The following is a 14,419-nucleotide window of genomic DNA, read 5'->3' on the forward strand; positions in this document are numbered from 1 at the left end:
CTACCGCTTTAATATCTAAGGCTGAAAATGGAACATGTAAACCTCCTGTTAATTCATTGTTTAATTCCTCTGATGCTATTTTGATAGGTGACAGGTCTAATTCACATACCCCTACTTTCCTGTTGACTTTTGAGGTATTCAATAAAAATGTACATAATTTCTTGGTAGATTCAGGAGTTTCTTCGAACAATATGCCATATTTAGTTTGTTTAAAATTGAACATGTCTCATAAAATATCTGAAGTTCATATTGTGCAACACGATAAGATAAGAGTTGAAGTCATCTTAGAAATGAATTCCATCGTCATTCGATTATTTTGTCAAATAATTGATATGCTAGTTGCCAACATTCCAGATTTCTATGGTTTGATTCTTAGTAGGGATTGGTAAGAAAAACTACACGGTTATTTTTCCACTGATTGGTCTCACTTGTGACTTCCTTACAATGGTAAACCAAATCAAATTAAAATCAACCGAGAAAAACACATGAAAAATTTGATAACAGATTTTGAGGGTGAAAATGAGCCAGTAGCGTTTAATAATAACATCCTTGGAAATTACTCTATTGAATCATTTTTTGGGAATTTCAATGCACAAATGTCACCTTTTCTGAATAATTCAGTAACTTCCCAAATTGAAATTTTTTCACAAACAGATTCTTCTAGATGTGTAAATATGTTAGAAAAACATTAGTTAACTCTTTGTTTTGGAAATTGTATTTTCATGGATCAAAGTCAAGTGATGGTGTAGGAGAAGGTTACATATTGATTAGTCCTGAAGGTGAGAAGACAATGCTAACTTGCAGGTTAGAATTCGAATGCACAAACAATATTGCAGAATACGAAGTAGTGGTCCAAGGTATGTACAAAGCAATAGGCCTTCGCATTAAATACCTTCAAGTTTTTGGAGATTCAAAAATTGTAATTAAACAAGAAACACTATGCATTGCATTTATGGGCACTTGAAGCATTATTAGTCTTTAGTTCAATATCTCACTTCACACTTTTTAGCTTTTAACATTTCTTCTATTCCTAGGATTTAGAATGCTAGTGCTAACCTTCTCACTAATATTGCATCAAAACTAATTCCATCAGAAGATTACGACCCAGATGTATTTTCTATAGAGTTAATTTTTAGACCATCCATTCCTGATAATATCACCAACTGGCGAGTATTCGATGACGATGAAGAGATTAAACTTCTTAACTTTAGAAAAATCACATGATAACCAAATAATTGATGAAGATGAACACTCGGTGAAGCGGCTCACTCAATGGGTTAAGGAGATCTGGGGAGGTGTTCTATTCGACCTACCTGCGGTCCATGTCCTCCCCAGAGGATGGTTTTCCCTTCATTTCTCCAAGGAAAGTCACACAAATCTGGTCTTGGGCAGATACTGGCATATTGAAATGGCCCCGGTACTCCTCAAGAGATGGAGCCCCCTCTTCGACCCAGAACGTGAACAGATCGGAGCCGGACCAATTTGGGTGCGCCTGCCAGGCCTACCATTGCCGTTTTGGGCTGAAGAAGTATTCATTAGGATTGGAAATGCCCTGGGGACATACCTGGACTACGATCGAACATATGTCGAATCTGGGAGCCGAACCCTAGCGCGGATATTGGTCCATCTTGACACCCGTGAAGGACTTGAGGAACAGATCACCCTACAATGGGGAAGGTGTATCAGAGTGCAGATATTGGACTATGAAGGAGTCCCCTTCCGTTGCAGGCGATGTCACAAAGTGGGACACCTTGCGAAGGACTGCCCACTCAACAAGAAAGCAGAAGATACTCCGAGAGGTACCCCGGCTCCAACCAGGACGGCATCTCCCATTACCTCTCGCCCTACCTCTTCGGGACCGCCACCTCCGTCTACCTCTCCTGAGGTCGATCCGGGACTGCGGCAACCCTCGTCGCCAAGGACCAGGGCTCGCTCGGCAGCAGAAGCTGGTATGGTCTCGGGTACCTTTTCCCCTCCCTTGCATTCTTCTTTTGATGTTATGAATGAGTTTGGATCCTCCTCTCAGACTTCCATGGTTCACTGTGCTCTATCATCTGCCCCCCTTATCTGCACCACTGATCCCATCATATCCACCTCCTCCCCCGTGGCTAGCCCTCCCTGTCCCCCTCAGATCCCTCCCCACCCCACTCATATTTTCTCCGGTCCAAGACTCTAGCCAAAGAGCCTCCTATCAGACATTCGGGTCTGGGCATTGCGGTACCTGAGGGGGGTTCCATGAACACCAGAGGAAGAAAATCCCATCTCTCAAAGGCTATTAAACAAGCCAGGGCAGAGGTTGTATCGGGCCGGCAATCGACCATTGACGGGGTCCTTAGAGCGGGACACACCCCGAGAGGTGTTCCCCCATGAAGTGCCTTTCCTTTAACTGCAGAGGATTGGCTAGTTCCTCCAAGAAACTAGCCATGAAGCAGCTCATTGAATCAGAGCTTATCGATATCATCATGCTCCAAGAGACCCTCTGTTCTGCAGATCAGATTACTCGAGCCATGCAAGCTTTGACCCCTGGCTGGATCTTCTCTACCATTGATGCCGTAGGCCGATCTGGGGGTCTAGCCATTGGTATCAACCCTCGTTCCATTAAGGTGGACTCGACTTGGGGAGGATCGGGTTTTTTAGGGCTTGATATTTACTCTGCTGAACTTGGTATGAATCTTCGAATTGTCAATGTTTATGCCCCCTGCACCCAGAGAGAATCGTTCTGGCAACATCTTCTACATCTCACTATGATAAATGAAGACCAGGTTGTTATTGGAGGAGACCTTAATTTCTCTCTGGGATTCAGGGAGTCATGGGGCTCGACAGCTCAATTTGACCCCATTACCGACTACATGACCAACCTGCTTGAGCAAACTAATTTTATGGATATACCCATGCAGAGAATTCTACCCACATGGAGGAACAGGTGGGTAGGGGAGGCTGCACTTGCCCGCAGACTTGACAGATTCCTTATGAAGGAAACACTCCTTCAGCGTTTGCAACACTACAAACAATGGGTTGGCTCGGGGAGTTTGTCGGATCACTCTCCAATATACATGGAGATTCAGGGCCCTTTCAGAAAGCCCAAGGCACCTTTCAAATTTAATCATACCTGGCTAAAGGATCCATCATACGTCAAGATGATTTCGGACTACTGGTCCTCACACCCTATCAATGACACAGAATCTCTTGCTAAAGGGTTCTGCAGGAATCTCTCCGAAATTAAACATATATCTATTGTATGGGCAAAGGAGAAACAGGCCCGAGACATTGCTCAGCTTACCCATATTGAAGCTGAATTATGCTCTCTCACTGACGATAGGGGGCTGGGGTTCATAACAGTAGCAGACAAATGCAGGCTGATTGATTTGGAGAATCAAAAAGCAAAGATCCTCAAAGAGAGAGAGGAATCCATTAGACTGAGAAGTAGGGCATTATGGATTCAGGCTGGTGATCAAAACTCGAAGTTCTTTCATAGTTTTGCCAAGAGCAGGAAAGTATCAAATAATATCTAGAAGCTCCCTACCCCGGATGGTGATATCGCAGGTACTTTTAACAAGCTCGCTCATCTGGGCACCAATCATTTCAGGGAACTTTACAAGTGTCCCCGTGAAGTAAATCTACCTGATATCATTAATGTGGCAAATCACTTCCCGAGATTTGTGGAGGAAGAAGATGTGGAGGCTCTAAATGATCCGGTCTCGGCAGAGGAGCTGGAAGGAGTGCTGAAATGGTTCAAAAAAGACAAGAGCCCTGGCCCGGATGGATGGACCATTGAATTTTATTTAGCCTTCTATGAGGTCCTGGGACAGGATCTGCTGGGCGTGGTCGAGGAGAGCAGGACTTCGGGATCCATCTATCATGCCATCAATTCTACTTTCATTGCTCTTATCCCTAAATCTGACTCCCCTGAATCCTTCGATGATTACAGGCCTATCTCCTTGTGCAATTGCCTCTATAAAATTATCTCTAAGACCATTGCAAATCGACTTAGACCTATCCTCTCCAGATCCATTTCCCCGCAACAATTCACTTTCCTTGAATCTAGGTAGATACATTACGCCATAGGTCTAGCCCAAGAAGCTATACACTCCATATGGTCTAGGCATCTTAAAGCCATCCTCCTCAAAATTGACCTCTCAAAAGCCTTCGACCGGGTCAGCTGGCTCTATATTAAAATGATCCTTATCCACCTGGGATTTCCTCATGCCTACATCTCATGGATCATGGCATGTATATCCTCCCCTACCTTCAGCATCCTCATTAATGGCTCGGCCTCCCCCTTTTTTCATTCCGAAAGAGGGCTGAGACAGGGTTGCCCCCTATCTCCCCTGCTCTTCCTTCTGGTCATGGAAGGACTTAGCCGCCTCATGGACTCTGCAAAGAGAGCTAGAGATGTTCGAGGCCTCCGCATATCCGACCTATGCGCCCTCACTCATCTGCTCTTCGTGGACGATGTTCTCATTCTACTTGATGGTAGTGTTCGAGACACTCGGACTTTCTCAAAGATCCTACATCTTTTCTCTGCTGCTACAGGTATGCTACCAAATCAGTTGAAATCAACCATCACTTGCACTCGTACTTCAGTACAGGAATCCAGGCTAGCCCATCAGGTATTCCCCTACAATGCTCTCCCACTAGATAGAGGTCTCAAATATCTGGGGTTCAAACTGAAGCCTACTTGCCAAAGAATAGCTGATTGGGTCTGGTTGGTTGCCAAATTGGAAAAAAGACTCTCAGGCTGGAGCTTCAGATTCCTCTCTAGGGCTGGCAGATTGGTGCTCATTAAATCTGTTTTAGAGGCTACCCTGGTATTTTGGATGGCACTTGCGTGGATACCGAGGAATATCCTTGGACGACTTCAGCAGCTGTGCAACTGATACCTCTGGAATGGGAATTAGGATAAAAGAATATTTTCTTGGATTAGCTGGAAGAAAATATCTTTGCCCAAAAAATGGGGTGGATGGGGTCTCAAAGACCTTCCTGACTTCGTTATGGCTCTTGCTGCTAAGATGGGTTGGACCCTATTAACCAGTCAAAACCTATGGGTTCATGTATCCTATCACAAATACATCTGGCCCTAGAATATCATGGATTGGGCTAGATTACCATCCTAGTCATCGAAGGGTTGCTCATCAATCTGGAAGGCCCTGATTCATTCCCTTCCCCTCATCCGAGATAATCTTGCATGGAGAATTAATGATGGTTCGTCGGGCAGGATTGGCCTGGATTCGTGGATCAACAGTGGGGGCAGACACATACTCAATCGTGACCTCATTACTCACCTACATAATCGAGACATTCGGAATTTTGCCCATATCGTCGATCATCTGCGCACAGACATATTTTCCCAAGCTTGGAAATCGGCCCAGCAACTCGATCTCCCCCCGCAATGGCATCAGGAATGGAGTGACTATATTATGGCATTAACTGAATCCCATATCCGCATCAAACAAGGACCTGACGAACTCATTTGGTGTAAGGCGGATCATGGTTTATACGCACCAAAGTTTGGATACAGAGCACTCATCACTCACAGAATACCTGATCCAATACCTTCATGGTGGCATGTCATTTGGAAGTTAAAGGCTCCACCTCGCTCCAGATTATTTTTCTGGTGTGCCCTCAAGGGCATCGTCCCCACGGGCAAACATCTTACTCGCAGATCCATCTACGGCCCCTCTTGGTGTTCATTTTGCAAGGCGGCATCTGAGACCACGGATCACATCTTTCTCCATTGCCCAGCTGTACACACTCTATGGAACAACATATGCACACAATTGGGCATAGCGGGGAATTGGAAGGGTGAAGATCTCTCGGGTGCATGGACAGCATGGACGCACAGCCACCCGGGCTCCAAACTCTTAAACCTTCCCCTCGTGGCATCTTGGTATACTTGGTTAGCGCGGAATCGTGTCATATTCGAGGACCAAGCTGTATGTTGGCCCCAGACAGAAGCTACCATCATCGCCGCGTATCAAGAATTACCCGACCCTCCCCCCCCTCGAACCAGGTCGATACAGGCACTGCCCACTATTGACAAATCGACCCCGTGGGCCTTTTTCGATGGGGCAGCAAATCAAACGGGTTGTGGAGGTGGATTCGTACTGCATATAAACGAACACCACATATACCTCGTAAAAATGGGATTTGGCAGAGGATCTAATAATTTTGTTGAGCTCTCTGCCATTCGAAACCTATTCCATTTCGCTTTAACACACCAGCATACAAATCTTAACATATTTGGGGATTCAATGTTGGTTGTAAACTGGATCAATAATGTCTCTACATGTCAAACACACACTCTCAGCACTATATTATATGATGCTCTCACTCTCAAAGCAGCATTTAATCATTTCTCTTATTTACACATTTACAGAGAACATAATAGCGAGGCTGACAAATTATCCAAAGAGGCCTCGATACTACCCAGAGGCGAATGGCTAATTGTGGAGCAGAAAGGGACTGAAGAACACAGGTTTTATCATAGGCCATACATAGACCAGAGAGAACAGCGGGACAACAGTCCCGATAGCTGACAGTAATGATAGTATTTTTTGTCATGATGGAATGTACATAACTATGGTTATATTTTGTGTGCAAATGGATCCTATGCGATCTCGAACAGGCTAAAACAGCCAGACATATGCATGTATCTAGCTCTTTTTTGTAATATGCTCTGATATAACACCCTGCGAGGTGAATTTTGTATGAACATCACAGCAATGCCAAAGGCATCAACTATATGTAATTTTCTAAACTTAATGAAAATTACTGATTTTTCCAGTGGAAAAAAAAAATTGATGAAGATGAATAGGGAAATCAATTAAAAAAGAAAATCAACGATATTTCCATACCAAAATCTCTAGTTAAACTTGAGGATCAATTTAATTTAAAAGACAATTTCAAAAAATTTACTAATTAAAAACTTCAAAGTTCGACTTTAAGATTTGAATTAATAAACCTTGGGACAGATCTTAAACCTCAAAACATTAACTTAGGACTTGGTCTCTCATCTGACGAAGGATTATCCTTCATCCTTTTGTTAAAGACATATAATGATATTTTTGCTTGGAATTACAAATATCTCAAAACATTTGACACTTCCATCATTCAACACACAATTCTGATGACATCTAATGATAAACTTGTCCAACAAAAATTAAGGAAAATTCATTCAAACTTAGAAAGTCAAATCGGAATGGAATTGAATAAACTCCTTAAGGCAAAATTCTTTTTTCATGTTAGGCATTCAAAGTGGGTTTCCAACTTAGTGCATGTTAGGAAGAAAAATAGTGATATCCAAATTTGTATAGATTTTAGAAACCTCAATAAAGCTATTCAAAAGGATAATTTCCCATTGCCTACTATGGAACAAATTTTGCAATCAGTTACAAGTTCATAACTTATGTCTTTCCTAGATGGGTTTTCAGGATAAAATCAAATCATGGTCCACGTAGATGATAGGCTTAAGACTACTTTCAGAACCAAATGGGGAACTTATGCTTACCAAAAAATGCCATTCAGGTTAGGGGAAACTTACCAAAGGGCTATGGATATATCTTTCAAAGGTTTGTTAAACAAAATGGTTGTTGTTTACTTAGATAACATCACTATTTATTATAAGAAAATAAATAACCATTTACATGACTTAAAACAAATCTTTGAAGAAAATATGGGATTTCATTAAATCCAGAAAAGTCTTTCTTCGCTCTTACTGAAGGAAAACTTTCAGGATTCATTGTATCCAAAGATGGAATTTTTATTGACCCTGCTAGAATAAAATAACTTTAAGCAATTCCTCCCCCACATAATAAAACATCCACGCAATATTTTTTTGGACTGATCAATTTCATCAAAAGATTTGTCCTTGATTTTTCACAAATTGTTCTACCATTACAACGAATGATCAAGAAAAACTCAACTTTTAAGTGGGGTCATAATGAAAGACAAGCTTTCGACTCAATCAAACAAGCAATCAATAATGATCCCTCTCTAAGTACTCCAAATTTCTCTGATCATTTCATCTTATATACTTACACTTCTTCAACATCTTATGCTATTGTCTGAACACAAATTAACGATCAAAAAATCAAAACACCTATCTCTTTTTTCAATTCAAATTTTCAAGGTGCTGAACTAGATTACTGAGAGGTAGAGAAACAAGCATTTGGTGCTTATAAATCTATAAAGCATTTTAGACCTTTTCTCTTAAAAACACATACGAAAGTGATAGTCCCATTCCCAACGGTAATTACTTGTGCAGAAAGAGTTAGGAGAAAAGAGAGCAAATTAGGTTAAAACTCTGTAGGAATATGATAGAGAAATGAAACCAGCCAAAGTTATCAAAGGAAAAGGTTTCTATAGATATCTAGAGGAGCATCCAACATACCGACTGATTAGTACATAGGTAACAATGAACACATCTATGAGGTAAGCCTTATTGATACTGAGTCCCAATATGCATATCTGATTTTTTATTTAAAAAATGGATATGCTCCTCTTGAACTCAATCATAAAATAAAAATAGCTTTAAGATTGAAAGAAAAATAATATGAGATTGTTGATAATGTGTTATTGAAAAGAAACTATGATTACGTTTTGTTAAGATGTCTTGAAAAATATGAAGCCCAAAAGGTTTTGCAGGAACTTCACGATGGACCAGCAGGAGGACACTTTGGAGGAGATACTACCATGCATAAAATCCTACATGCAAGAAACTATTGTCCCACTCTCTTCAAAGATACTCATGCATATGTAGGAAAATGCAAAACATGCCAAATTGCGTCTGGAAGACAACAAAAACCAATCTTGCCTCTACAACTAGTCAACATCGAACAACCATTCGAACAATGGGAAATGTATATCATAGGTGAGATCGTTCGTCACTCTTATAAACTACATAACTATATTTTGATTGCTACAGATTATTTCACTAAGTGGGTGGAAGCAATTCAGTTAAAGGTAGCCAATTTTGATGTTATTACAGAGTTTATTGATCAATTTATCATTACAAGATTTGGTTTACCTTCTGAACTTATATTTGATAATTCATCTTACTTTTCAGGTATTAGTATGATTGAGTTTGCAGTTAAGAGAGGTTTTAAACTAAAATATTCCGCTAACTACTATCCCTAGGGAAACGGTTTAGCAGAATCCACTAATAGAAACCTCCTAAGAATAATCAAAAGAACTATTGACCAAAATCAATGTAATTGACATAAATCTTTAATATTTTCTCTATGTACTGATAGGATAACTGATAAGGCCTCTATAGTTACTTCTCCATGTAACCAAGTGTATGGGAAGGAAGCCATCATTCCAACGCAATTATCTCTTCCCTCACTAGCCCTAGTTCAATTCATTGAAGAAACACCTACTTCTTCTCTATAATTAAGACATTCCCAAATCCTAAAACTAGAAGAAGAAAGGGAGAAAGCCAAACTCACTCACACCAAACCTCAATAGATAGTGAAAGCTTCTTTTGATGCAAGCTCAGTAGCACAAAAATCCTTTCAAGGTTGAGACCTAGTTTTGAAGTGGGACAAATCACATGAAGAAAAAGGGAAACATACAAAATTTCAGAAATTGTGGCTTGGTCCATTCCAGATTGTCGAATAGATAGGCCCATCTACATTCATACTGCAAGATTTATTAGGCAAAAGAGATTCTCTTCCTGTAAATGGGCTCATCTTAAAGAAATTCTTTTCTTAAAAAAAATTAACTAAAAAAAATAAAAGATTAAATAAAAATAAAAAATTGTAAAATATCACTTCCATTGTACATCCCATTGCAATTTATTTTCCTTTTATATATTCTGTTAATAAAAAATGTTAAGTAGTACTCTATTGACTTTTCAGACATCTCTTGAAGTTATTTTTTCATTTTGAATGTAGGAATTTTTTAAGAAGTGGTTACCAAAATTGAAAAATAGATAAAAATTATATAACTCTAAAATTTTTCCATTAAGTTGTGAAATCTTAAAAAAACCTCAAAAATCATATCCTTTTACTCTAGTTTCAGTAAAAAAAGGTTATCCTTAAAAAGTAAAGATTGTCTTACGACTAAGCACTTTCAACTCAGATTTGTCATCCAAAACTCTTAAGGAGTCAATAATTCTCCCCATCCATTAAAAAGAGAAGTTTTAGAGTGTAATTCTAAAATATAATAAATCTGAAAAGATAAGAGGTCTCATGATGAGACTTCTTACCATGATCATAGGGAACCAATTAAACTGACATTACCGTACTAAACACCAAATTAGGATAATGGCTTATGATTTTTCAATTATAAAACACGGGGTCTCTTCATGAGCCAACTTATTCAATTTGTTATTTCCAGTGAATGGCATTGTCGTTATCTAGCCACCAAACGAGGACAATGGCTTTTTAGCATCAGTTAAAAAAAAAAAGAAAAGAAAATAAAAATAAAATTACCTCTAATTATTGCACTATTAAATGGATGGGATATTGGATTATTGTTGGTTAAAAGGTAACCCCGTCGAAGCTATGAACGCTTGCTAGCAACAGTGGCTCTACCTGTGAAAAACGAGTACATAAGAAGCTAAGTCGTAAAAGCCCCCCTACTTTATTTGTATAACTAATTAATGACTGATACAAGTAAATAGGTGTTTTGAATTCATGAAATGTTTTTAAAATAAATTGCCATTTAATGAGTTCTATAGTCAGAGTAATTTTATTTATCTAAATGTTTCGAAAAGTAGTTTCCACTTCCTAAAATTATTTTTACTGAATCTTTGAAGAAATTCGTTATTATTCATCAGAGATAACTGGTTCTTCCAGTGAATCGCCAATTGTTGTACTATTCAACAACCCCCATTTTAATATATTATAAATTTCCTATGAAATTTATTATATTAAAATAGGGACCCTTTAGTTTTAAAAATCTTTGATTTTATTTCTTTAAAAACAAAAAAATAAAAAAATAGAAAATCAACATAAAAAAATGTTAATAAAATCCCATAACCAAATTTTAATACTTAGGATTTTTAATTAAAACCCAAGTATTAAACCTTGATTATTAAAAAACCAAATTTTAAATAGCCCCCGAAACCAAGACTATACTTAGGGTTTAAAAACCTTAAGTGTTAAACAATATGGGTTATTTAAAAAAATTAAAAAAAATCAAAATGAATTGGAGTTTTTAATTCCCAAAAGTTAAATTCTTTATAAACTCCAATTCATCCAAAATCCCGCATCAAAAATAAATATAAACCAAAGACCCCTCCACTAATTCCATTGCAATCGTGATATAAGCACCAAACCCAACAATTAAGTCAATGCAATCCTATAAATCCCCCGTGTTTGTAGATTGCAATAATCGCAAACTTAAGTCTCTACCTTAACCCGATTGCGATTTGATAAGGCCAAACCCGACTGGGCCGTGAACTTCACTTTATAACAATACTGCATGTGGGACATCACAAATCCCATAGCCCAAGTCCCATGGCCTATCCCTTCCTAATTGCGATATGAAATATAAGCCTCAGACCCGATAGGATTATACATGCCAATTCATAAATTCCCCGCATCCGTGCCTATCACAAATACTAAATGATCATGCCTCCTACCTCCTACCTCATATCGACGATTGCGATATGATCCACATCATCTTCCACATCACCCATCACGTTAGCTGTGACATCATCCTCCATGTCATCCCGTAGATCGCAAATAACAAATCTTTCGGAACTAGCAGCCATTCACCTTTCCATTGTTGCGATACTGATATTGCAATTTCAAGTTTTCACGGGACTTAAGCCATTTCTCCTCTACTCATTCTGATTGCGATTTGGTCCTAATTGATATATTCAAATTTTTCTTCTATTTCGATAGGAATTCTCCTTGCTCGAAATATGACGATAATTCATCCCCTCCTGGTTTCCAACCGATTAAGATTATTCTCGGTTCTGCCCTCGATTATCAATCGATTGTGATTTGGATTTTTGTTAAAATGCTCCCAATTTTTTATTATAATTTCCCAGTTGCAAAACTGATTGCGATTTAATCAAAACAACCCGTCTCTTTATATAGCTTTATCTCAGAAATACTAATCTTGATTTACGATATACTTATCTATGACTTATATGTTCAGGTACAAACAGAACTCAACAACGAGGAGGAGAAAGCTATGGAGAGAAAGAAGCAGATCAATTCCAAAAAATATGCAAAAAGTAAGGATATTTAGATTGAAGTAAGGGATAATAAGCTAGAAATGGAAATTTGTTTTTATTTTTCATGATTCAAGGAACTTCATTTAAATTTTTCAGAATTGCCCGTATACTTTCTATTTTTAAACAATTTGTATTATTATTTAAGTAGACATGATGGATCGATTCAAAGGTTAAGGATTTGACAGATAAATCCTAAGGAAGAATTCACATTTTTGTATTTCTTCTTGAATATTTGTTTGAATAAAATTTTTGGATTGTGGCCTCTTTTGTTTTTGCAAAAAAGCTTGAGAGTTGTTGCATTTTTGTATTAATTTAAAGCGTTGGAGCAAAGGATAAAAGGCTGAGATTGGTAATTTCTTGAAAGTAAGCATTTTTGGATACAGGTATTTCTATCAGCATTTTAAAGCGATTCTATTTTCTTTTATTATTTGCAGTTTCTCTTTGTTTTGTGTTATATTGATGCCAGAGCATCCAACTCAGCAATTTCATTGTATTTTAGTAGACATAGGGGGTCTTGTGTTTTCAAGGAAGTTGGTTTCCTGAGTATTAAATTAATGAAACTATTAAGGTTTCTAAGTAAGTTTATGAGAGATATTAAGAATAGGAATTCATTAGATATTGTGAGGAATATTGTAAATGTTCTCGAATGTTGGATAACATGAGAGAATTAGGATAGTTGAGATATTGAGAGATTTGGGAATTAATTGTAAATCTTAGATTAGGAATTAGTTTCATGATTTGTGGAACTAGAGAAGATCCTTAGGGATTAGTTGAGTCAAAAGTGGACTTAGGGGATATTTAGTATTTAGTTCAAAATATTAAGGATCTGAACCAAAATGGGTTACATAATCTTTTGTATAAATGTAAGCCTAACAGGCATGGAGAGAGTTAGTTAGTTAGTGAGTTAGAGTGAGAATCAAAGTTCAGAGATTATATAGGGTTTGACTGTAAGCCTATAGGAAGGAAAGGAAAAGTCCACTGATTAGAAAATCATCCCAAAGAGATAGGCTCATTATGTAATTATTTGTTCATATATACACAAAGATTTCAATTCTAAATTATGAAAGTGTGGATTGAGTAATTGAATTATAAATTCTGTGTGGGTTAGAATAAATCTACGTAACATAGGTTTGCAGGTGTGCAGAACTAGAGACAAAAGATGGAGAGGAGTGTTATGGGCTTGCACATAGACAATATTGGAGACACCCTTTAATGTTACAGCGAAGGTATAACTACAAGGTTTCCTAAAAACCTAAGGATTTACGAAGGAAGGATAAAGGTGCGAAGGAGTGAAGTAACACAGCTGAAGATCGAGATCAGAACAGTTGAAGACCATAAGGCAAGAACAAATACATAGGCAGAAAGTGAATGGGATATTACACAGTAAGAAACAAAAGGACGTAGCAACAAAGTACAGTCATTGGATTAGTCAGATCATCGAACGAGAGTGACGAAGATAGATGGCCAGGATTAAGTCACGCAAAATGAAGTCAAGAGTGAATCGACCAGATTAAAACCATGTGTTAGCAGAAGGATGGAGAAATCTTCACAAGTGGTCAGCGGTATTTGGAATGCCCTAAAAGCTGTAAATGGTATTCTATGATTTCACGCGATTAACCTGAGGGGTTAACACGTAGAATGAGAAAACCACTTTTCTCGCACGCTCTCAATCTAGTATCGGTTGTGCATGTAATCAAGCGATATGACGTGATCATTGTTGGATTGAGGTAGGAGAAATAAATGGTGGAGATTGGCCACGTTAGTTGGCATGAGTTATTGCGCGACAACCGTCAGATTTAGGAATGAGATCGATGACAAAGATTTAATGTGCTAAGGAGAGCATCGATATATGTGCAAAGGTTTATGGAATGGAGGAAAGGTAAGGTTTAAGTGTGGTTTATGAAATATTTCTATTACATGGGAATTATAATAGAAATAAGTGGGATTAATGTATTATTTTTGAAGTTGGGTTTTAACCAAAGTCAAAAATCCATGGTATGGTTAATATGCGCGGATAATAAGAATTAACCAAATATTATGAAGGTTCCACTCAAAGGTTTATAAAGGTCCAGACTTTGGATAGTTAAATCAAATGTTTCCACATAAGAGTTTATTGATGGAGAATTAAACCTTGACTTGTGAAGGTTTCACTAAGTATGGAATTATAAAATTCCTAGAACATAGTGTGACATGCAGTTTTATTTGCATAATGTGGGTAGATGCGGCTTT

The 14,419-nt window shown here is 38.2% G+C and overlaps 2 protein-coding genes across 2 annotated transcripts; both read left to right on the plus strand.

The window, feature by feature from the left end:
- The first annotated feature begins 2,423 nt into the window (after positions 1 to 2,423).
- LOC149142932 (uncharacterized) lies at positions 2,424 to 3,512 on the plus strand. Its single transcript, XM_089451627.1, has one exon. It carries the CDS (start codon positions 2,424 to 2,426, stop codon positions 3,510 to 3,512), a length of 1,089 nt encoding a protein of 362 aa, XP_089307753.1.
- Positions 3,513 to 4,223: 711 nt separating this feature from the next.
- LOC149142933 (uncharacterized) lies at positions 4,224 to 6,536 on the plus strand. Its single transcript, XM_089451628.1, has 2 exons — positions 4,224 to 4,808; positions 5,145 to 6,536. The coding sequence occupies exons 1-2, from the start codon at positions 4,224 to 4,226 to the stop codon at positions 6,534 to 6,536; spliced, it is 1,977 nt and encodes a 658-aa protein (XP_089307754.1).
- Positions 6,537 to 14,419: the final 7,883 nt, after the last annotated feature.

The sequence above is a fragment of the Pinus tabuliformis genome, chromosome X (assembly GCF_031772625.1).
Source record: "Pinus tabuliformis cultivar Carrire ecotype Pingquan chromosome X, CPIR1, whole genome shotgun sequence".
Classification (NCBI taxonomy): Eukaryota; Viridiplantae; Streptophyta; class Pinopsida; order Pinales; family Pinaceae; genus Pinus; species Pinus tabuliformis.